The sequence below is a fragment of the Ctenopharyngodon idella genome, chromosome 21 (genome assembly GCF_019924925.1).
Source record: "Ctenopharyngodon idella isolate HZGC_01 chromosome 21, HZGC01, whole genome shotgun sequence".
Taxonomy (NCBI): Eukaryota; Metazoa; Chordata; class Actinopteri; order Cypriniformes; family Xenocyprididae; genus Ctenopharyngodon; species Ctenopharyngodon idella.
Window position 1 is genome coordinate 22,894,148 of NC_067240.1, and position 25,038 is coordinate 22,919,185.

General features: G+C 35.9%; 3 protein-coding genes across 7 annotated transcripts in view; 2 read left to right on the forward strand and 1 right to left on the reverse strand.

Moving 5' to 3' along the window:
- wwc1 (WW and C2 domain containing 1) overlaps positions 1–11,693 on the forward strand; it is a 50,835-nt gene extending 39,142 nt beyond the window's left edge. For both annotated transcript variants that reach the window (XM_051878089.1, XM_051878090.1), the window contains exons 17-22: positions 721–868; positions 979–1,143; positions 1,242–1,334; positions 4,389–4,619; positions 4,706–4,824; positions 7,280–11,693. In XM_051878089.1, coding sequence (XP_051734049.1) covers positions 721–868; positions 979–1,143; positions 1,242–1,334; positions 4,389–4,619; positions 4,706–4,824; positions 7,280–7,346 — 823 coding nt within the window. In that variant the 3' untranslated portion in view covers positions 7,347–11,693. The remainder of the gene's footprint in view (positions 1–720; positions 869–978; positions 1,144–1,241; positions 1,335–4,388; positions 4,620–4,705; positions 4,825–7,279) is intronic.
- Positions 11,694–12,221: 528 nt separating this feature from the next.
- On the forward strand, positions 12,222–19,391 carry cnot8 (CCR4-NOT transcription complex, subunit 8). 2 transcript variants are annotated; one of them, XM_051878095.1, is made up of 7 exons: positions 12,222–12,351; positions 13,044–13,231; positions 13,855–14,048; positions 14,158–14,319; positions 17,350–17,494; positions 17,579–17,689; positions 18,580–19,391. In XM_051878095.1, exons 2-7 carry the CDS (start codon positions 13,115–13,117, stop codon positions 18,706–18,708), a joined length of 858 nt encoding a protein of 285 aa, XP_051734055.1. In that variant the 5' UTR covers positions 12,222–12,351; positions 13,044–13,114; the 3' UTR covers positions 18,709–19,391. The 2 variants fall into 2 exon arrangements, with proteins under 2 accessions (XP_051734055.1, XP_051734056.1); XM_051878096.1 differs by lacking the exon at positions 12,222–12,351 and adding an exon at positions 12,371–12,516.
- A 1,601-nt stretch (positions 19,392–20,992) lies between these two features.
- gemin5 (gem (nuclear organelle) associated protein 5) overlaps positions 20,993–25,038 on the reverse strand; it is a 33,072-nt gene continuing 29,026 nt past the window's right edge. For 2 of the 3 annotated variants that reach the window (XM_051878088.1, XM_051878086.1), the window contains exons 25-28: positions 23,347–23,509; positions 22,447–22,897; positions 22,284–22,362; positions 20,993–21,256 (exon numbers count right to left, since the gene is read on the reverse strand). In XM_051878088.1, the coding sequence (XP_051734048.1) occupies positions 21,092–21,256; positions 22,284–22,362; positions 22,447–22,897; positions 23,347–23,509 (858 nt within the window). In that variant the 3' untranslated portion in view covers positions 20,993–21,091. The remainder of the gene's footprint in view (positions 21,257–22,283; positions 22,363–22,446; positions 22,898–23,346; positions 23,510–25,038) is intronic. The other variant, XM_051878087.1, reaches the window with a different exon arrangement.

The following is a 25,038-nucleotide window of genomic DNA, read 5'->3' on the forward strand; positions in this document are numbered from 1 at the left end:
TGGATAATGCTGTACAGAAAATTACATCAATCAGAGAGTCGAAAAAAGCAACATGCTCCAAAATAGCTTTTTAGCTCTTTCCACCCACTTCCACTGCGAATGACGTAATCGAGTCAATCTCACTACACTCTCAAAATACTAAAATGTTTGAATATAAATGCATATTTTGCAATAAACTTAAAATATATTTTATACATATAATTAACATTTGTAAATGAGTAGTTTTGTATTTCTCCGTCATTTTTAATTCGATTATGCTGTTCACAATGCTTCATGGGAGGGTGTTTAGCCGGTGTGGGACCATGACTGACACGTTACACAGAAAAATATACTGAGCTTTGGGTACAGTATTGCAAGCCAAATTTCGTTGCATTTAGACTGTCAGAGATTAAACAGCCATGTCATGAACACATTAAAGCAATGGGTTTGGATGGGTTTATTATGAGAGAAGCTCGCGTTTGCTTACTCATGACACTTAGCAACACAGCTAAAAGTATTCTAATATCTAATATGTTTATTGAAAATTTGCTATTTTTACCTGTTCTGCTAGGTGGCACTAGTGTTGCAGAAATTACATACTTTACCTTTAAGCAAAATAAAAGCTATTTATGCACCATTAAAACTACCTAAAACAAAATAGAAAGGAAAATTGCATAGGAAAATGATAATGTCTGAGCCATAATAACCCTGGTGTCAAATGGCACATGTGTGATCTGATAGGCCCACAGAGGCTTTAGAGGGTGACGTGTTTATGGATGGAGAATGCAGTGACGTTGAAGAGGACGAGGAGTTCTACCCCGATGAGTGCCAGTGGGAACAGGAGGAAGAGCCAGTTAAACCTGGACCAACAACAGTCATAACGGAAAAGGTGACAGCCATGATTCGTTTACACATCAAAAACTTTCTCATTGTTTTTATGGGAGATTTTTTTGTACCTTTCAAATGAGACTTGCTGACATCCTCTCTTTGCCTCATAAGGTGAATAAGGAGACAAGTATGGATGGACTCCCCCATTCTGCTTCTGTAGTTCGGCCTAAGGAGCGACGACATGATGTTCATCAGCAAAACCCTTTTATGCGAGGAAACACCATCATCCGGTCCAAGACATTTTCCCCTGGACCTCAAAGCCAGTATATCTGCAGGGTGAGAACATAGATACACACACAAATGTATTTAAATATTGAAATTATTATTAGAAAACTTTTGGTAACTTTTTACCAATGCCCACATCAAATCTCCAGATCAACCGCAGCGACAGTGACAGCTCCACCCTTTCTAAGAAATCTCCATTCGTCCGGAACGCTTCTGAGAGACGCAGTGTTCGAATGAAGAAGGTAACATATGAGAATATTACACATTTACATCCACTCATTTGGGAAAAATCTTACTATTTTAAAATTTGCCATGATTCAAAACCGCTTACCTTGTTTGCTCAGTTTGTTCCTCATTGTCCTTTACTAGCTCAAGCTTTAATAGCTTCAATGGCCTATCTGAAACAAAATTTCAACTGGATAAACATGCTTCAACCATCTCAAATGGGACCCCAATCATAATAATTATGCAGTTAATCTCAAGAGAACATCAGAATTAGAATCAGATTCCATTTAAGGATCCCACTGGATTTTTCTTAGGAAACTGCATGCATTTCACTAACCCTAAAGCTAAACACTTTCCTTAGAATGGAGAGATTAAGCTTGTTAGCAGTAGTTTAATATTTAATACCGACATTTCTGTGCTGACCTGAGGTCAGTGTTAATGAAGCACAGTCTCGGAGTGAGGAAATGGGTTTGCTGAGCCACTCCACAGGGCCTTAAATAGTCTAGAAAGGTCAGGTTTGCTCTCACTGTGCCTTAGGGGAGACATTACATTGAGTCTTTTAAAGCTGTGTCATAGTGAGAGTGTAACTTTGATTTGCTTAATGAGGACTGTACAGAGAGCTTCAATGATTTATAGTACAGGCTTTTAAAGTCCTCTAAAAGGGAGTAAAGTGCCACCCCCTTTTAAAGCGGTAATATAAAAATATAGCATCCTACAAATGTGAGGTAAATGGTGGTGTGGTGTAGGGGTTAAAGATGTAGGTTTTGTTATAAACAGTCTCAAGTTGGAGTTAAATTTTTTGCAAATGTGTAAATGATTACAGATGTTAGCAAGCATGAAATTAAAGCATGATGAGTTAACTAGACTAGTTAGTAGACTAAACTAATTTCTAACTGCTCTCCATGTTCATTTTGTTAATTGCACATGCAAACATGTTCGTGCAAATGTTCATAAAATGTTGTAGAAACTGCACTTAGTTCCACAGACTCTTCAATTAAAAAAGGATGATTTTGAAATATATGAAATTAACAAAATAAGAGAGATATTACAAAATGCATGTTATTTTTTATTTAGTACTGTCCTAAGTAAGATATTTTACATAAAAAATGTTTATATAATTTATTAAGATGGCCCCGTTCAAATGTTTGTGAACCATTGATTCTTAATACTATGTGTGGTTACCTGGATGATCTACGACTGTTTTTTTTTTGTTTTTTGATGGTTGTTCATGAGTCCCTTGTTTGTCCTGAGCAGTTAAACTGAGCTCTGTTCTTCAGAAAAATCATCCATGTCCTGCAGATTCTTCAGTTTTCCGGCATTTTTTGCATATGTGAACCCTTTCCAGCAGTGACTGTATGATTTTGAGATCCATCTTTTCACACTGAGGACAACTGAGGGACTCAAACACAACTATTAAAAAGGTTCAAATATTCACTGATGCTCCAGAAGGAAACACAATGCATTAAGAGCCAGGGGGTGAAATTTTTGAATTTGAAGATCAAGGTAAATTGTACTTTATTTGTCTTCTGAGAAACATGCAAGTATCCTCTGTTGCTTCTAAAGGGCAGTAGTAAATGGAAAAAAACAGAAAAATATTTCAACAAAATAAGAAAAATTTGGATCATCCAGGTAACCACACACAGTATTAAGAACCAATGGTTTACAAGCTTTTGAACGGGGCCATTTTAATAAATTCAGCTATTTTTTTTTTCTTGTCGACTATATATAAACATCTTTTATGTAAAATATCTTACTCAGGACAGTACTAAATAAAAAATAACATGCATTTTGTATGATCTCTCTTATTTTGTTAAAATTATTCACATTTTCACAGATTCTGCAAGTGGTTCACATACTTTTTCTCGCAAATGTGTATATATATATGTGTGTGTGTGTGTGTGTGTGTGTGTGTGTGTGTGTGTTAGTGTGCAAATTGTAGACAATTGCACTTACTCTTTTGCACACATGCCAAAACACGTGCAATTCGCTTAAATCGATAAGAAATTAAAATGTGAACTACAAACTAATTGTTCAGAGATCTGAACTTATTGTTTTGAGGAAAAAAAACTCTCATTCGAGAATTAAGCCAAAGCGATTGAGGAAAAACTGTAAGATTTTGAAGAAGAATTTGCATTAGTTCTCACAGATGTTTAGAGTCCCAACAACAACAAACAATATTTATCTACATATATTTTTTACTAAAACATTTCAAAGCATGTAAAATGCTGTGCATGGATTGTTGACGTGATCGGTTGCATAAACTACTTAGACTAGTTTTTTTTTTTGTTTGTTTTTTAAAGTTTCTTCAAGATTGATCCTAACTTTTTAAAGTCAGTTACATAAAACGGTAGATTGGTCTATTTTGAATCAGAAAAGTGAGACTGATTACCTCTTGTCTAACTGCTAGTTGGTCAAACTAGTTCTTAAAGGGATAGTTCACCCAAAAATGAAAATTCTGTCATTAATTACTTACCCTCATGTCGTTCCAAACCCGTAAGACTTTCGTTCATCTTCGGAACACAAATGAAGATCTTTTTGATGAAATCTGAGAGCTTTCTGTCCCTCCATAGACAGCCTACGCAATTGACACTTTGACACTTCAAAAAGTTCATAAAGAGATCATAAAACTAATTTATATGTATTGAGCGGTTTAGTCCAAATTTTCTGAAGAGACATTGATCAACTCACACATCAGTTGTGGTAAACGGAAGCTCAAGCATGTTCGCTTGACATGCAAGAACCAATGAGATTCGTTCTCGTGTTACACAGCACGTTTGAGCTTCTGCAAGAGGTGTGTTCAAAAAGTGTCAATTGCGTTGGTTGTCAATGAAGGGACAGAAAGCTCTCAGATTTCATCAAAAAGATCTTCATTTGCATTCTGAAGATGAACTAAAGTCTTACAGGTTTGGAACGATGTGAGGGTGAGTAATTAATGACAGAATTTTTAATTTGGGTGAACTAACCCTTTAAGACACAGTCTTAACATTAAAGGCTAAGTTCATGCACAACAATACTACACAACAATACTATTGAATGAGTTTTCACCCCTCTGTTCTCTCTCACACACACAGCCACCCATGCAGGTCAAAGGTCTGGACGGGCTTCTGCGCACTTCTCTGGATCTGGAGCTAGACTTGCAGGTCACTCGCACACGGCACAGCCGATTGAATGAGGAACTGCGTGTGCTGCGGGAGCTAAAGGAGCAGTTGGAGAACGCCCGACAGCAGGGCCAGCACGTCCTCCCCACATGGGTACAGGAGGATGAGCGCTTTCGTCTGCTGCTCAAACATGCAGAGAGACAGGTCAGTCCCAGTACCTTCTGAACAAATCCACAAACGACTCATCGTCCTGTCCACCATCTTATTTTGAGTCGCCACTCTCTCCTCAGACCCAGGAAGAGCAGCTACAAGAACAGAGGGTAGAGAAGATGATGCGAGCAGCAGCCAAGGATGTGCACAAGATCCGTGGGCAGAGCCTCAAGGAGGTCCCTGGGGTCCAGTCCTTTAGGTGGGCATTTTTGCTACTAGGGGTGTAATGGTTCACAAACATTTTTGGTACTGGTCTTTTGGTTTGTTATGCAAGTTTGTTACGATTGAATACAGTGATCTTAAACATGAGCTGTACTTTATATTAAGCACTTCAAACTAAATCATAAACGTACATGGCTTGCCCTACCATCAGACGCACATGTTGTTTAAAGTGTTTGAGACATGTTTTCCTCAGTGCACAACTTAGACATTAAGTCTGTATATGTACCTGTAAATGTTACAAATTCATGCAAGTATTTCCATTTTACATAAAGGATTATCCTGACAGCATGCAAGTCTATGTTTAACTTCACAGACTTTAATGAATGAGTAGATGGAGCGGATTAGAATGGGAGCCCAATAATTCTAACCTTATTCTAAAATATTTTGCTGGCATATTTTGCATTCAAAAGTGTAAGCACTTCAAATCTCTTCCCCCAATTACAGCAGCACCATAAACTGCAGTGTGTGTTGCTGCCGGTTGCAGCAATATTGAAAGACTTTTTTTATTTAAAGACAGACATAATTCAGTAAACCACTTTTTAATTTAATTTGAAAAAAGAAACATGGTATGTTTTTCCCCCTGCTGTACTAAAAACATACTAAACCATGACTTAAAAACCAAGGTACATACTGAATCATCATTTTTGTGTACCTTACACCCCTAATTGCTACCTATCCAAGCCACTGTTTCTGAACTGATCCTAAACATCTTAGGTTACTGGGGGGGAAATGGATGAATTTCAAAACCTACTGAGCTGCCTTGTTGTCTACTGCCTACATAGGCAACTACCTTCTAAGGGCCAGATTTATTAACTGCTAGCTCCAACACAAACCCTCTTTTGGCGTTAAAAACTACTGTCAAGATTTACTAAAGATGCGCAATGAAAACGCAATGTCGTCAGTAGGTCACACGCAGAACTTTCCAATCCCATCAGTGCTTTTTTAAATTGCACTTGCGTGCTAATTTGCCCTGTTTAGTAAATCTGGCCCTAAGTCGGCATCTTAAACTGAAATGAAAGCTCATAATCGTCTGATCTGGATCACACTACATTGGCAGCAACTCTGTGTGATGCTCAAATAGCTCTCTTCACCTGATCTCCACAGGAGAGATTCCAGTAGAGTCTGATGTTGCTAATGAACCCTTTTCACAGACTGATGATTTGTTTCCACAGTTATTAAAGGTTTGCCCAAATATAAGAATTTTGTCATTTACTCACCCTCTTGTCGTTTGAAACATGTAACTTTTGTCCATCTTCAGAACACGAAGATCTTTTTGATGAAATGACACTTCAAAAAGTTCATAAAGAGATCGTAAAACTCATTTATATTAATTGAGCGGTTGAGTCCAAATTTTTTGAAGAGACTCGATCACTTTATATGCTGAACAGATTTAATTTAGGCTTTTATTCACATATAAACATTCATCAACACACACATCCGTTGTGGTTAACGGAAGCTCAAGCATGTTTGCTTGACATGCGAGAACCAATGAGGTTCATTCTCGTGTGTTACTTAGCATGTTTGAGTTTCCTCAAGAACCAACGAGGTTTGTTCTCATGCGTCAAGCAAGTATGGTTGAACTTCTGTTTATGCTAGCTGTTTATATAGGTGAATAAAAACCTAAATTCAGTCTGTTCATCATATAAAGCGATAAAGTCTCTAGAAAATATGGACAAAATTGCCTGATGAACGAAAGTCCTTATGGGTTCAGAACGACATTAGGGTGAGTAATTGATAACAATTTTATTCACTGTAAATCTAGAAAAGTTTTTCATATTTTCTTTTTTTTTTTTTTTTTAAATCATATACATTTATAACTATATAATCTGTTATATTACTTTGGCATTAAATTTCAGAAAACTAGTTAACGCTGCTGTGCGAGTGTTTCTAACGCAGTGGCTGATGGATTGACGACAGATTTGACAATCTCTTGATAATCAGTCTCTTGATATATTTTTTTTTTCCTCTTTTGGAAAGCCATAGAAATGCTATCATATATATATATTTTACTATTGGAGCCGATGAGAATACAACAATTGTATTTGTTGTAGTTTCCATTCGCCACTGTAAGCCACGACGATTTCCACTTCCGAGAACCTGGAAATGTGAAAAGGCTTCATAAACATAAAAATACATGATGCACAAATATTGGGGTAAAATAATCAGTTTTCAAAGACTTTGAACCATTTTCTGTTTATTTGTGATTCATTGCAATGCATTATGGAATTGCCTTCTCTTTGAAGGGTATATGTGATGCTACCTTAAAATTTGCCCAAAATGAACACATCTGGAGTGCATCTTTAAAATTCTTTCATAGGCAGCTCACTGGGATTTGGAACAAAGCTAATATCAAGTAAAGACCCTTCCATTGTTTTATATCTGACACCATCCTGTTTCAAGCTCTGCTTATTGTCTGCTGTAACCTCTCTTAGAGAAAAGATGGCCTTCTTCACCAGAGCGAAGATAAACGTTCCTGACCTACCAGCCGACGACGTGTAGAAGATATCCTTCTTAACTGCTTCTGTTTCCATGGAGACAAAACTGACATCTTGTGGTATTATGAAGAATGAAGAATGGTGTGACAGGAAAATGTATGTTGGGCAGGAAAAATGTCATTTTAAAACACTGGGTTTTAACTCTCAAAACTGAAATTGTATAGATCCGTGTTTTTTTTGTTTTTTTTTTGTTTTTTTTTGTTTTTTTTTAGATAGATTTATTTTTTAAATTTCACCATGTTCTGTTACTAATAAGAGTATGTCAGTATCTGTTCTAGGTATTTTAGTGGTCATTCAAAAACAACAGTGCGTCTTTGAAATGAGTGTGAAACTTGCTGCTCTGCTATCGGGCAGGACTGCTTACTGTAACTCTTGAAGATGTGAATACAGATACTTATGGTACTACTTCTGTTCATAGCACAAGGGTTCAGGACTCGACCTTTATGACAAAATGAACGGGCATAAATCCTGCTATTCCAGTCACGTCCCTCTAGAAACAAGCACATCTGTCCACATTTATGTTCGACAGTCTCAAGATTTTTGCAAATGTGTAAATGGTTACAGATGTTAGGAAGCATGAAACTAAAGCATGATGAGTTAACTAGACCGGTTAGTAGACTAAATCAATTGCTAACAGCTCTCTGTGTTCGTTTTGTTAATTGCACATGCAAACAAGACACGTTAGTGCAAATGTTCGTAAAATGATGTAGAAACTGCACTTAGTTCCACAGACTCTCAGGTAGAATATCAGATAGTTCATGCACTTTAATAGGAAAAGGCATTGAAATAGAGAATAAAGCAAAAAAGCACATTGTGAACGCAAAGATCGTACTATCCCATTAAAGTGAAACCCTGTTTCCCAGCTCTTGTTGCATCTTTGGAAACTTTAAAGTGTCTTTTTGGGTTTTATTTACTTTCCATGCTGGTTTCTACAGTGGCCTGTATTTCATTTCTACTGATATGGACCTCTTCTAATCTAAAAATACCCCTCACATCCTTCAACAGGTTAGCTTTGTATGTGACTAATAAGCTTCAAAACAAAAACGTTAGCATCATTTTATTTACGTCCAACCCAAATATATTTTTATTGCTACCTACAAGTAGAGGAGCCTTTAGAGTGTTGAATCTCACAAAAATGTATCACATTTCACACCATAAACAAATGAAGATAATGAGTTCTATTTTGCATAAGATTTACATAAAACCATTAAAATTACTTATAATGTGGGATTAATTTGATGACAGTTAAGTGCATTTTCCCCCAAATTCTCAAGACTGTAATGTAACCTCCTGGACTTATTCCAGTTTCTCAAAGAAGAAACTCTGTGAATCTTCTCATCAGATTTTGAAAGTTTTCTTGGCCTTCCAGTCCTTTTCCATTCCATTTAGGTTTAAAGGTGCAGTGTGTAAATTTTAGCGGCATCTAGCGGTGAGGAAGCAACGGCGTTCACCCGTCCCTTTCGAAGCACATAGAGAAGCTACGGTGGCCGTCTGGCCGACACAAGACAGATGTCGTCTTCTGAGACAGCAGAGAGTAGCCAGTCAAGCAATGAAGCTTCTTCTTACTTCTAACAAAGAACGTTCTCTGCTTCTAATAAACCAGACAACTACTACAACTACTTCTTCGTGGGTATTCAGTGTAGTGACGATGCAAGCTGCCTTTAAAACATGAATGATTTAGAAGAAGAACAACATAGTGATGAAACACGCTCTGTAGAGCAGTTTGTCTGTTTAGGGCTACTGTAGAAACATGCTGGTGCAAAATGGCGACTTAACATGTAAGGGGACTCGCGGTGTATGTACATAGAAATGGCTCATTCTAAGGTAATAAAAACATAAAGGTTCATTATATAAGGTCTTTATACACCACTGAAAACATAGTTATGTATATTATATTGCATTTCTGTCAATAGATCCTCCCAAATTTTACACATTGCACCTTTAAGAGAGTCAGGTTCCTGCTCAAGTATAAGGGGAGGTCACTAAGTACTTGCCACTTTAACCTATAGAAGCTGTTTTTTCCTGATTTTTATATATATATATAAATCATTACTTTAAAAAATGATCAAATTTGATTTTTTAACTCCTTTTGTAGTGAGACAGAAAACTTGTTTATTTCTGCATTACAGTTCACTAGATTTGGGGAGAATTGTCATGAAAATCCAGTCAAAATCCAAAAAAAAAAAACTGTAATTTCTTATTTTATTTATTTATTATTATTATTATTATTATTATTATTATTATTTACAAAAATATGACCCACACGTTTATGAAAAATACTATTGAAATCTGGAACTGTATCTTTACCGAGGCAAAGAAACGGCAACACATCTAGGGCACTGAAAGCTGTGAAGGCACACAGTTGATAATTCCCAGCTCTCCCTGTAAACACTTAATAATGTATCGCACGCCACTGCAGAGATCCGTTTGGAGACTCCTCATACGGATGGAGTCATTGGTGATTTGCGTTATGTAAATGAGCGCTCCCTCTATGCTAATCTAATATTAATTTTCACTAAACTCTTCATATACATGCAAAATATTCAGTTAAATCTTTTTTTTTTTTTTAAGTATCTTGATGGTATATGACTATGAATGTTACTACCGTGTCATTAAAATCCCTTTTCAACGCAACGATAGCTTTGCATCACAGGCCAAGATGTAGCACTTTAAAAAAAAAAAAAAAAAAGAAAAGAAAAGAAAAGAAAAAAAAAAGAAGCCCCAATTCATGCGACCCTTTATTTGATGCTGATTTACGTTATTTTATTTATTATTTTTATTTTTACATAATTTTGTCTTAATTTAACCAGTTATGGATGGCATTACCAGCCCAATTTCGTTGATTTTGCTCACATTTAAAATGTTACGTGAAATTCTACAGTTGTGCTTTCGACGTTTGTTTTGTATTCGCTCGGTTTCCCTCCTGGAACGCCTCATATTAACTATGTACAATTGTGTTCTTAATTAGATTCATCCTGTACTTCATTATGCCTTTGTTCCTCAAGGAAGCATTGAATGTACTTTCATTTGCTCAAACCCAGATAATGTCGTTTAAATTGTAGTAGCAATGTCATAACACGTATAGATACCACAATGTCCGAAACTAGTGTGGAATCTGGTACGGATGATTCAGTACCCATCATCTGCAATGCACATGTGCATGTGGCCTAGTCTCTTGCTCCACCTAGTGGCGTACAGACAGAACTGAACTTGTATTTCCTTGTAGGATTCATTCTGAAACCGTAATTTCTTCTCCATTGTAATTTCACCTAAAAAATTTTAGGAGATGGAGTTTGCATTACAGCGCACTGTAAACAACATTAAAGACCCAACTGAAATGCTGTCCCAAAGCTTTTAGCCACATATCTTATTCAAATAGAAGCATCATATAGCTTTCACCTTAAAGCCATTGTACTCGTTTGTTTTGTCTTCTGCAGCACATTTTCTTGTAGATCCTGTAGTTTAACCTAGTTTATTAGAGTACAACCTTTCCTTTGTCTTTGTTTCAGCTTTTTTTTAAATGTTATTATTTTTGCTGTTTAGATCCAGTTAAGACAGTACACTGCCAAACGTATATATCCCAGCTCAGTTTAAGCTGCTGCGTGATGTATATTTCTCATATTGGCATTTTTCATTAAGGTACTTTTTTATTATTATTTTTACCAGAGCTTTTCAGATTTACAGTTTTTACCAATTTACGGTTATTTAAATGTGAGGGAAACAGTATATCCCCTTTAAATGTGTACTGTTTACCTGGAAACACTACAGCTGAGCTTATTCTGAGAGTAGTCGAACAAGAGAGAATGTCTTATGTTTTCACTGGTCGTACAGTATGCTTACCATTCACAGTATGTGTTGGAGAGAGAATTGTCTTGATTGATTAGGTGCTCTTCAACTATCAAATCTGAGGTTCATAAGGACATAATATTTGGCTTTTTTATTTGGATGCTTGGTCCAGTCATGCCTAAATCATGTAATACTTGCTTAAAATAATCAAAAGGAAAAAAAAAAAAAACTGTCAGTATCTGATGCTGGTAGTCATGAATGATTCATTTGTTTATTGTTCACAGTAGGACTTTTATTCTGAAAACTCCAGTGCATTTTTTTTTTCTTGTATTAATGATGGAAAAAAAAGCCCTGATCTGATCACAGTGATGGTTGGAGAAGTACAGCTTGTATTTATTGCACTTTTGTGATTTGGGTGTGCTCTCTTTCTTTTTCTTGTGAGACTTTTGAAAGCTGTGAATTTTATCATCGACACTGTACTGTCAACCAGAATTGTAAATATATCACCAGCACAAGAGTATGTTTTGTAGTTTCACAACAAATATAAAAAGTTCCTTTCTTCTAATCTTTATAATGTTTTGTGTGTTTTTGTATTTATTTTGTCACATTTAGAATAGATTTACCTGTATTAAGATTGAGTCCAATCAGATTTCAGTCAGTTTTCTTCTCATTCCAACTATTATGTGCAGTTACAAACAGTAAAAATATCAGAAAGAAGACTAAATATAGGGCATTTTCAGCAAATGATTCAATTAATGCTATAAAAACACAGTACACAAATGACACTGATTTTCATGAATGCCCTAAATACTATAAACATAAAACTTTGTCCAACTTGCTCATAGATGTAGGACAAACACTCACATAACCTCTTGCACATTATATCCAAGTTCTAAGTTTAATTTAAACCGTTTAAAATATTTAAATGTGAAGAATACCATATATTACTATGTAAAATTAAATATATCTATCTATCTATCGTGTGTATGTGTGTGCATTTAGGATATACAAAATAGTAAATATAAATAATTTTGTGACACTGGGCTGTTCTTTTTTTTTTTTTTCTTCATTCTGCACTGCCAATGATTGAAAGGCTATTGTTTTGGCGGGTATTTTCCCACAATCCCGCGGAACCGGAAGCAGCGCGCTGTGTGTTTAGAGTCTCTGCTAGCTGTCCAGCTGCTTCTACATCTACGCTTTAACAACACTTAACAACTTGCCAGGTAACTAGTCGTCTAAAACTTTGTATTTCTCCATAATATATTTTTTAAAGTAGCGTTTCATACTCTCGCTGGAGTGGAAATGTTTTTGGTTAGCGTGTTTGGCGGCAGCAGAATAACAGAAGCTAACGTTTTAAGCTAATATCAAACTCTTGCACCAAAAACATGGTTAATTTTCTTTACGTTTTTGTTTTTTTAACTTCTTTTATGAACAATTAAGATGTTTAATCAAATTAATTATTAGAAAATCGTTAGCTTGTGAATTGTTGTTGTCGATATTAGACTTAAGACATTAATGTTTATGAACATTTAATTAACATATATGGTTATTTTAGTATTTCCACGCCCATGAGCGTTACTTTTAGAATAAATGATAACTGACTTTGCTAGTTGTTTGTTTGGGTCTGGAAATTTTGTGAATGTTAATATTAAGTCCATGTTCACTAATATGTTTCATTTAATGTTCACAGACTTCTTGTATGTCCACTATGAAAGTAAATTAAATAACATTCCCTGATAAGATTCAAGCGCAAGATTTAAGTTGCTTGAGTAGTTATTTGGTTGAGCAATTCATCAGTATATTCATATTCATCAGTCTTTCATTAATATTCATGTACGTTTTAATATTTCTATGCTCATGAGAGAGAAATCAGAATAAATACCATGATAATTAACTCAGTTGCTCTTCCTGGCAGAGTTTCTTTTGCCTGTGAGAGCTTCAGGATCGCTGGGATTCTTGATCAGTTCCTCAGCCTTCATCATCATCATGCCAGCCGCACTTGCAGATACCAGTCAAATTATCTGTGAGGTCTGGGCCAGCAATGTGGAGGAGGAGATGAGGAAGATCCGACAGATAATTCAAAATTACAACTACATCGCCATGGTGTGTGAGGCTGTGTTGATGTTCCATCTACTTATAACATGAAAAAAATGTCCCATAATAACTTTAAACTGACAATTTAGACAACGTTCCGAGTCAAATAGCATATATTATATTTTGTTTATAATACACTACTATTCAACAGCTTGGGTTTCGTAAGATTTTTTTATTGTTTTTGAAAGAAGTCTTTTCTGCTCACCAAGGCTGCATTTATTTGATCAATACAGTAAAAACAGTAATATTGTGAAATATTATTTCAATTTAAAGTAACTGTTTTCTGTTTTGAAAATATTTTATAATGTCATTTATTCATGTAACGCAAAGCTGAATTTTCAGCATCATTGCTCTAGTCTTTAGTGTCACATGATCCTTCAGAAATCATTCTAATATATTGATTTGATGCTCAATTATTAATGATGGTTCTTATTATCAGTTTGTTGCTTAATATGTTTGTGGAAACTGATACTTTTTGTTGAAGAAAAAGTACAACATTTATTTGAAATAGAAATCTTTTGTGGCTTTATAAATACCTTTACTGTCACATTTGATTAATTTAATGTGTCCTTGCTGAATAAAAGCAGTAAGTCCTTTAACAAAAAATGCGTATTTGTGCTTTGGATCATCAGGACACAGAGTTTCCTGGTGTGGTGGTTCGTCCCATTGGAGAGTTCCGCAGTACTGTTGACTATCAGTACCAGCTTCTGAGGTGCAACGTGGACCTTTTAAAAATCATCCAGCTTGGCTTGACGTTTATGAATGAAGATGGAGACTACCCGCCTGGAACCACAACATGGCAGTTCAACTTCAAGTTCAATCTGACGTAGGTGTCCAGCATTCTCATCTCCTATGTTGACATTAGTGTTAGAGTGTTTTCACAGATTTAGCCTGAGCCAGTAATGGTTGGTGTTGTTTGGCCCTGTGTTTTGCAGAGAGGACATGTACTCCCAGGACTCCATAGATCTCCTCCAGAACTCTGGGCTGCAGTTTAAGAAGCACGAGGAGGAGGGCATCGACACACTCTACTTCGCAGAGCTCCTGATGACATCTGGCCTGGTGCTGTGTGAAAATGTCAAGTGGCTCTCGTTTCACAGGTAATAAATTGAAAAATCCACGAATAACAGCTGGTTCTATGACTGCAATCACTTTTTTTAATCTATTGTACTGCTGTCATGATCAATTCCTCAATTAAATTTGGGTACTTGATTTAAAAAAAAAAAAAAAAAAAATCCTCTATTACATTTTACCTGTGTTGATTACCCGGCAAAATACCGGAAATGGCGCAATCCATGAACTGCATTATTAGACTGTTTTCTAAGGCTGCACGATATATTAAAACCTTTATAAAATCATAACATAGTGTAGTGCTATTGTGAAATCACAAAGGCTACGATTAAATCAAACAAATATATGCGCTTAAATTAATTATATGTATGCAGCAAGTTACGTGTGTGTCAGAGTGGCTCCGTTCACAGTAAATGCTGCTACTCATGAACTCAGTCTATAGTATTGGGTTTTCTTTGGGTTTCCAATAATGTGCCTTGGTAAAGCAAATAAATTCTGACGCGCTTTGTGTTTCATAGCGTTTTGTGTTGCAGTTATCATTTACATGTGTGGAGCGCGTCTCAAACTCCCATCTCTGCATATGCTGTGAGTTTGGGTTGCTTAATGTGTTAGTTCACCCAAAAATGAAAATTATCCCATGATTTACTCATCCTTATCCTATTTGTTAAAGTGAAAAACATATACATTGTCATTTGCAGTGTCGTGTTTTAAATAAAATGAAATGAAATGTGTTGTAATGTCTCACTGATGACAAAACAGAAGATGTCACTCACTGAATTTTATTCAGGATTACAAGCTTTGGCTTATGGCTTTGATTCAGTGAATGGCATTGATTATCTTCTGGAGAGGCGGTCTGTCGTCGCACTATGACGTAATATTGTAATATTAAAATCCAAAATGAGTCATTTTCTGAGCTTGGTTTCAATAAAAGCTGTTTTTGGACTAACAAGGAAGTTTTGAGTTCTGAAACTTACAGGATATTTTTACAGTACAATGACCTCTTTTCTGACATCTAAAGATCAAGGAAAATTTGATTTTTCAATTCATGACCCTTTTTAATTATTTGCATGTGTTTTTGAGCCTTGACATTTAAACTTTTTATTTGCACGCTGTTCTGACATAAGTGCACGCACTAAAAGACACAGAGCGTGAGTACTGAACTAAGTTAACTTTAGCCTATATCTTTAGCCTTTGTATTAAAGGTCTAGGAGAGTCATTTTTTTACATGATTTTAAAGTCAAGTCTGTTCCATTTTGCAGCTTATTCTGGTTAAAAACCATCCACCTTTTGTGTGAGAGCAGAAGACTTCCGAAAAAGAATTCACACCAGGTCAAAATTGCATTGCTGAGAGGAAAAAACGCAGACAAGTCGCATCGGTGTATACGTGACATTTTATTATTTAATTCAGAAATCATAGATGCAAACTCCTCACCTTTCAGTGACAACTCATCTTTTTGAGATCAAAATAGGTCACCTATAAGATTTGCATAGATCCAATGAGAAAGTGGTTACAAGGGTACTTGTGAACTTACAGGGGTAAATAAAGAACTGGTTGTTTCAATAAGTACTGTACAGTGTTTCCTTTACTCTTTACTTTAAAAATTATGTCTATAAAGGGTAATATTTTATGTATGTGAGGTCTGAGATGTGGGAATAATGAAGAGAGAGAGTTTGCAAACAGTTTGCAGTTCAGCTCAGTATTGCCGTCTAATCAGCCAATATTGTCTTAAATAGCCTGCATAGCACTTCATCTTTTATAACATGAGATTTTGACCAAATGTTGATTTTGGTAAAATGTTGCAGCAATAAGTTTCTTTTTTTTTTTCGTGAAAAATTACAGTTTTGGACATAGAAGGTAATACATTTTTAGAAAAAAAGAAAATCCCTTAAAGTAACTACAAATGAACATGTAAAGCAAATATCTTAAAAAAAAAAAAAAAAAAAAAAAAAAAAAAAAAGTTCCGTGCGGAGCATGCCCCCACCCCACGCGATGTTCTCACTTTTTTTCCCCCTTACCTGTTTGCATCCCTGAGAAATAATGTAAAATACCAGTAAATAAAACAAACATTAAAAACACTATAAACTTGTATTTTAGTTCCACTCACTCCAAAACAAATTCTTGAAATGTAAAACACCAAGCCTAAAGTAATTTATTTAACCAAAACTACCAGCGTGTTGAAAATGCATAATACAAATAAACTTGGGCTAATTCAGCACGAATCCAAATGTGTACGCTTTGAACATGTTTTGCAACTTGACATTAATTGCATTATACAAATCACTTTGTAATGTCGCAGCACGTAATGTCCCCACCACGTAATGTCCCCACCACTTTTTGCCAGCATCGATGTTGTCCCCATCACTTTTTGAAACATCTCGCGGCACGGATATACTTAATATGAAAGAAACATCTCCATTTGTTCAGTCTCCATTCATTCATTTGTGTTAAATAAGAGGCGATCTGGCACTGGAATGTGTTTTTTAAATCATGCTGTGTGCACGTCGCTGTTATCAGTGGCGGAAAGGCAACAGTGTTCTTGGCGCTTGTACACACAGACTTCACACAGACTCTATCATTCAAGGCTGTTGCGGAGACTCTCTATTCATTTCTGTGAAAACAAAATGCACACAAACATGTCCCTGCTCTTGATATACAATCACTAATGAAATTCTTTGTTTTTAATGAGGAAAAAAAGAACTATTTGATGGTGGATTAATGAAAGTCTGCACATACGCTAAAGTAAATACTCTCGAGACTAAGAATATATTGTAATATAGAAGATGCAAGGATGAAACTATCACATTAAACATGAGTTCTATGTCTGTAAATTAATTGATGTACTATTAGAATTGATTTGTGGACATCATAAATGTTATTTTTTTTACGCATTTATTTTTGTACATTTCTGATATAACCAGCACCCCCCTCCCCTCTAAAAACAAAGTTATGCCACTGAACACGACTTGTGTACTGGAAAATACAGTGTGTTGAATGGCACAGCTACAGGTAGTGTGATCTCAAGGGTTTTTTTTTTATGTGCTTTCTCTGTCCTCTCTAGTGGGTATGATTTTGGTTACCTGGTGAAGCTCCTCACAGACTCCCGGCTGCCAGAAGAGGAACACGAGTTCTTTCAGATCTTAAACCTTTTTTTCCCAGCCATTTATGATGTCAAATATCTAATGAAGAGCTGCAAAAACCTAAAGGTATGTCAAATACTGTAACCCGTGTTGTATAGATGTTGTGTATTGTCATTGTTAAAGAAGATCAGTGAGTTTTGCTGTGTTTAGGGTGGACTTCAGGAGGTGGCGGACCAGCTGGAGCTAAAAAGGATCGGCAGGCAGCATCAGGCTGGCTCAGACTCGCTGCTCACTGGAATGGCTTTCTTCCGCATGAAAGAGGTTAGGGCTGTGCGATTAATCGTAATTGATTTTCGATTTCGATTTCGATTTTGGCTTTCAACGATTATGAAAACAAGATAATCGAGGTATAAAGACTGTGTCGCTGCCGCATTCCGTCCAACGTGCCTTCCTTTCCTTCACAGCGGTGCGCTTTCATTCCTCCCTAAAAGAGACACTGTTCCCCAGATGGCTTTCTGTGGGAACAGCTAAAAGCTAACACCCACAAATGTCGAAATGGCTTTTTGGGAAGTATTCACGTAAACGCAGTAAACGTACACTGTTGAGAAAGAAAATGCTTGTGTAACATTATATTGGATCCGTGCATTAGTTCTTAAAGTGATAGCAGCCTAATAAACATGCTGCAATCTGTCATTAATGATAATCAGAAAACAAATGACAAAAGGAAAATACCTCACTGAACTTGACTGAATAACTGAATAGCTTTAATAAGGACAAATCTATATTTAATGTTTACAATAAGAATACAGCGTTATATGCTGTATTCTACATTTAAGTTTTTTTTTTTTTTTTTTTGATAGGCTATTACTTTTCTTCTCAGCTATTAGTAAATCTTCCTGAAAAACTTAAAATGCTGTTTTTCATTTTGTGTATTCATTTTTTTGTATTTATTTGTCCATTTTGTTTGTAAACAAACGTTTTGTTTTGTTCACTGATATATAAAATTACTCATATCGTGAAATAAGACTTTGATTATATCGCCCAATAATCGTGATTTCAATATTGACCAAAAATAATCGTGATTATGATTTTTGCCATAATCAAGCAGCCCTAAAAGAGGTTAATATTCTCTAAATGAGACCATAGCTGATGCTGGGATGTTAACTGATCAGTTCTAACCTTCATTCTGCTGTCATGTTTCTTTTCTTCAGCTGTTTTTTGAAGACAACATCGACGATGCCAAGTATTGTGGGCGGCTCTATGGCCTGGGATCCGGTTCCTCTCAAAATCAGAATGGAATCTCTAATTCCTCGCAGGAGGAAGCCAACAACAAGCACTGACTAAAATCAAGTGGATGATTCACTTGTTTTAATCCCACTCAGCATTGTTCTTTCCTGTTCTTTACAAAGATGATTTCAAATGATTCATGCATTCTAAAGGGACATTGGGAAATGCAAACAAGCTAATCTCCGATTCTGTTCTGCTCTGTAGTCCATCACACTGCAACGTTCCAGGACTCCAGATGTGCTCCTGTTCTTCCCATCCGCTGCTTTTTGAAAATTTTATCTTTTATTTTACAGTATTAAAAACACCATCGTTTTAAGCATGGGACCAGCGCTTGTGTATCTTATTACTTACAAGACTCCTGGCATTTTAATATGCTAAGTCCTTTTTAGAATTGTTTTGATATTTTCTATAAAGGCTCAAGATTTAATCATCACTGAGATAAGAGAATATGCCTTCTCAATGTTGGAACACATGACTTTGGGGTTGTTTTTAAAATATGCCAGCATGTATGTATATTAAAATATAAACTTTCAAAAGAAATTGCTATCTTTAAGCATTTTTCCTGTAATAAATACATTTTAGATTGAGGTTTGGGGTATCTTTGAGAACACGAGTCCACTGGTCCTATGTAACAGTTTTAAATTTGTTCGTCACACGTTCTCGACTGTTTGTGGTACGTGTTTTTATTGTATCTGTTGTTCGAGGCAGTTATGTATTAAAATGTTTTCTATCGCCACAGTGGTCTCATGTCTAATTACAAGGCATGTGTACTGAAAACTGACCCTTAGTTACAGCCTTTAAAAGGAATAGTTTATAATTTTCTGATTATTTACTCATCCCAAGGCCATCCAAGATGTGTATGACTTTTTTTTTTTTTCCATCTAATGCAAGTGAATAGTGCCCAAAATAGACAATTTTTGATGGTCCCAAATCCATATTTAGGCGCCTTCAAAGGGCTCCAAATGACCCCAGCTGATGAATAAGGGTGTTCATCAATTAGCATTTTCAGGGAAAATATATTGGTCCAGCTTTGCAAAGTATGTTCACAAGATGGTTGAATCAGTTAGAACTGCATTATTCATATACTTAATTGTTGTGAAAATATAGTAGTCAACATTTGAAGTGGATCAAAACCTTTCATCAAAATTGTTCTAAAAACTTCTTAGGACAACTTGATGAACCTTTTTGATCCACTTCAAATGTTGACTACTGTACTTCAGGATGTTTTGAAAAACACAACCATATATTGTCGTTATTGTGATTGTCTTTACGTTTCATCAGTCTAGGTGCCTTTGTCCATATAAGGGAATTCCTGAAACGTCATAAGTTATTACTTTAATGAGTCCGTTTTGGACTTTTTGCAGCTTTCAGTATGAATGAAATGGAATAATGTTTCCTCAACTCTTGTGAATGCGCTTCACAGAGCTGGATTAATGCGAGCATCTGTAGTTAAAATCCTTTTTTTATTTTCTGAAAATGACTGATCATTTCATTAGAGGAGACCTTTGTTCATCATGGAGGCTCATGCAGAGCCCTTTGACGCTGCCTAAAAGTGGACTTTGGACCATCAAAAACGGTCTATGTTGGGCACCACTCGCATTCGATGAAAACATTCCAGGATTTTTCTCCCTCCAAAACCTTAATTTCTCTTCATCTGAGGAAAGAAAGTCATATGTATCTTGGATGGTCTCAGGGTGAGTAAATAATCAGGAAATATTTGGGTGAACTATTCCTTTAAAGTCAAAGTCTTTAGATTTGTTGGGTGTTTTCCCACAGAAGCAAAGTACTTAATGTGTTTAAAGTAGACATTTACCCTAGTTCCAAAATCTTTTTGTGAATGTTTCATGCATTATTTTTTATTTTTTTGTAATGTCAGACTTATCTTTGGTGATGTATGTTAAACTCCAATCATTTAGTTTAATTAAACCCCGCCCCTTTCTTACAATCTTGCATTCAGATCTGCCTCCAGCCAATCAATAATTGATAGATAAAACCAAGTCCTGCACTCAATATAGAAAAAAAAAAATATTTGTCACTACTTTTGTTTCATTATGATTTCAAGTCTCACAATAACTACAGCATTTACATTGTTTGTTTTTAAATTAGACTTCATATTAAATAAAATGTGTATCATACGTATATACTGTATAAATCACAAAGTGTCAACTGAATTTTAAAATGAAAAAACAATAACACTTACTAAAAAAAGACTATTTTGTTTATCTCCATGTTATGTGACAGTTAACTGACATCAAAGATCTGTGAACATGCAAATGTGGTTAAAAATATTTTAGGTGAAAGGAGTTCAGCTGACAAAAAAAGACATAGTAAATTGTGGGGGTTTTTTTTATTACAGGCATTAGTCAAGTGAATTTTACATATCAAACAACAGTAATTGCATATCAAAAACACTAAGTGCTATTTGGACATTAGGTGTTAGTGTGTCAGTCTCTGCCAGGCTTTACAGAGCGATTCTGTAGTTCCGTATTTGTGCAACAAAGTTGTGGCTTCGGCACAGATGTGCTGTGGAAACAGAGTAAAGTGTTTTTCCATGTGCAGAAAGACAATACAACATTCCATGACGTCCGGAAATGGGTATTTCTAAAATAGAGAGGAAAAAGTCATAATAATATGCATCTCATTTGCAAATATATATTTATAAATTGCTTACAGCAGCAGTTTTTATTTTTAATAAAACCTATACAAAAAAAAAACAAAAAAAAAAACTACATAACTAATATAACATAATATATATTTTTAGACTTAAAAGAATAGCTCATGGTAAAACATCTATCATAAAATGAAATCAGTTTTGTCAGAATACATGGCTACTCTTGAATGGCTGTCAATAGAGAAAGATTTTGTGACTTTTTGCCCCCATAATTTAAGCTTAGCAGCCGATCCTGAACAGCTGTCTGAACAACAGGAAACCTAGAGCTGCCTTTAAAATATTATGCATGTTAAAATGTTTAATTTAACTCTAAAGCCTACTTTATCATATTTGATACACAAATTTCTAAACGTTCTACTACAAACCTATAATCTGATTGAGAGTTTGTACTTTTTGGCAAGTAAAAGGTCTTTTAATATAATGCTAAAACATCTTTTTGCTGTGAAAGTAAGAATAACTTTCATATTGTTAATATTTCAAGATGAACAATTACACTGAAGCAACTAAGGTGTACTTGATTATCCATCATATTTAAGTATCAAATGAGATACATCAGGCTTTTGAGAAATTTTTATTTGTACATCTCAGAATCAGAATTTAATCTTATTTCTTGGCCATACAAATATCAGCAACTGCATCAAATTGCATATTTCTGCTTGGGCTTCAGAATAAATTTGAGTCTCCAAAAATAAAAATTCTGTCATTAGAGCCGGTCAAAGTTAATACAAAGAAGATATTTTGAAGAATGTGGGAAACCAAGCAATTGCTGGTCCCCATTAACTTCCATAGTATGAAAAAAATTACTATGGAAGTCAATGGGGACCAGAAACTGTTTGGTTTCCCACATTCTTAAAAAATCTAAACTCATACAGTTTTAGAACAATTTGAGGGTGAGTAAATGATGACAATTTTTATTTTTAGGTGAACTTCCCCTATTGAGGAAACTGAGTAACTTACTCTGATGAGCTCAGGAATGGCAGTGAGCACTTTATGGTGTTCAGCAACCTGGGCAGTCAGTGTAGCGAGAGATTCACTGCTAAAGAGAGACAAAAAAAAGAGCTGTTAGACATTTCTTTGAAGCACCTGAATCAAAGCTCAAAAGGTACAGCATCAGAAATACCTGTTTCCACTAGTAGATCCTCCAGGTTCCTCTGAAGTTTTAGATTGAGAAGTATTAAGAGCTTCCGGGCTCACATGAGTCTCTTTACACTGGCTGTGCTGCTGAATCAGGCTCGTCACTCTCCTCTGAATCTCTGCTATGGCTCTCTGGGTGGCCTGAAGATTGGCATGAGGTTCAGAGAGAAGAACCTTCCAGAAGCCCTCAGAGAAAGTACCATCAGATTGAGCTTCTCCTTTACATTCTGCTTCATCTTCATTGTGGTTGTTCTCTGTTAAATGGTGACCGTTGCTGATGGTGTTATTGGTCAAAGCTGACGTTTTATCACTGTAGTTCCACCATTTCTTATACATGAGCTGATAACAGACAAAAGCCTCCACACTTTGAGAAATCGCCACGCTTCTCTCATCACTTGCGTCTAGTTTCTGTTTGTAAAGTGCCACCGACTCCAAACCTGCAAGAAGAGGATCATGAACAATTTTAATCGTTTGCTTTGAAGTCACCATGAAATCAAAACAATTCTTGTTTTTTTTTTTTATGGAATTTTGCAGTATTTATTATAAATGATTTATCCGTGCATTTTTTTTTTATTCACGTGCCCTCATAACCTTTAATAAAAATAACTTCCCCCTCCCTCTTGCAGCAACTTCTCTTATCTGATGATGTGTTCACTGGCGTGAGGACGTAGCATGAGATCGTAGCAATAATAACCCACAACTATTCAATCAATTTCCAACGGACAAAATCAAGTCCCGCACTACATTTTTTTTCTTGTTTGAGAAGCCGTTTCACTTGGATATACATCACAATAGGGAAGAAAAAACGATGACAACTTCCGGTTCATGCCGACTTTAAAGTTCATTTGAAGTGATGTGGTGTATCTCAACATGTGGTGTACCTCACCTTGTGGTAAAAGCAGCTGGCACATCTCCGTCATTAGCGTGAAGTGTCCTGCTTCTGAACCTCGAGTCAGACCTTGCAGTAGCTCCTCTAGAGTAGATGGCCAATCACACAACAGCTGACTCAAAGCACACAATGTCACATCCAATGAGATGTGAGATAAGAGCTGAAGGAATTAAAAAGATTAGTGAATTTGACGATGACATCAAAGAGACTTTTAAGAATAGCTTTTATTGTCAGTATTGGTCACTTAAAAACTCATTTTTTTGTCAGAAATGTAGAGATGTGGGTGGACACTGGACAATATTATAATTAAATGGCTGACATAATGGCAGGGGAGGGGGGGTTATAATGCTAGTCAAATTCATTGACTAGTGCTGTCATGGGATATCCCCTTAACTGTTAAAAGGATACTAAGACAAAGATATCACTTTCCTCAGCGCACATTCGCACAGCGCAGTTTTTATTATGAATATAACATTGACCTGAAGAATATCAGATGCAAGTAATACACTCACTAAGGCGATCTCTCTCTCACAATACTCTACTCTACATAATACAATAAGCTTCGATGAAGCAACTCAGCATTCCTTCATTGCTAGTTCTAAAGTGATGTTTTAGAATTAGTAATGGAGGCTTGGGTATATCTGTTAAACTGTCAACTTGAGATGTGAATCTGTGGCGGAAGTAGTTTTGCACAAAAGAGGGCTTTAAAAGACTCTCCGTTTTTGTTTCTTATTTATTTATACACTTGTGCCATTGAACTGTTGTATAAAAGCAATATCACACTCGTAGTCGTGCGATATGGCTCTACATCAGCATGGCTGCGATTGCCTGCGGACTCGTGCATACAGCTGAATCACAGCTGTGCTGATATATAGGACCATATCACATGACTACGAGTGTGATATTGCATATTTGTATTATAGAAAACGGTTAGTTCATGTCCTTGATTCTGATTGGTCAATAGCTGTGTCTTATTCACGATAAAACACAGCTATGACCGCTTCACCCAACGGTTCTGTGTATCACTACACAACACCCTTAGCAACGTAAACTGTTTGTTCTCAGTTTATATAGTTCATTAAAGCTTGCTGCATTATGTAGAACTAGAAGAGTATTGTGAGAAAGAGATCGATTGAGTAAGTTTATTACCTGCATTCAGATTTGGTCTATGTTCATAATAAAAAATCTGTTTAAATGTCCGATGTATTATCTTGCCCTTTTAACAGTTAAGGGGTTTTCCCGTGACTGACAGTGCTAGTCAAAGCATTTGTCAATTGCGTCTTGTTCTGTTTACAACAATTCAGTCTTTTCAATGTAAGTCTTCGTTACTGACTGACACACTCATAAAGACAGTCTTTGCTGCCATCTAATGGCGTAATAATGTAACTTCTGTTGCTGTTCATGGTCAGGGACTATTTTTTTCAGGCGGAAGGTATGCTTTTAGTGAAAGTTTACTTCATGAAAGTTGCATTGATACATATTTTTGGCTTTAATATTTGTATTGTGTGGTAACCGTTTTATAAAAGCAATAAGGTACTCGAGGCTAGTGTTGTATCGTGAATAAGTCACGGCTGAAGGGCCGCTTCGCGTCGTGCCTAACAACGCCCTTCAGCCATGACTTATTCACGATACAGCACTAGCCTCAAGTACCTTATTACTTACATATACTGATGTTGCTCAGTTTAATAT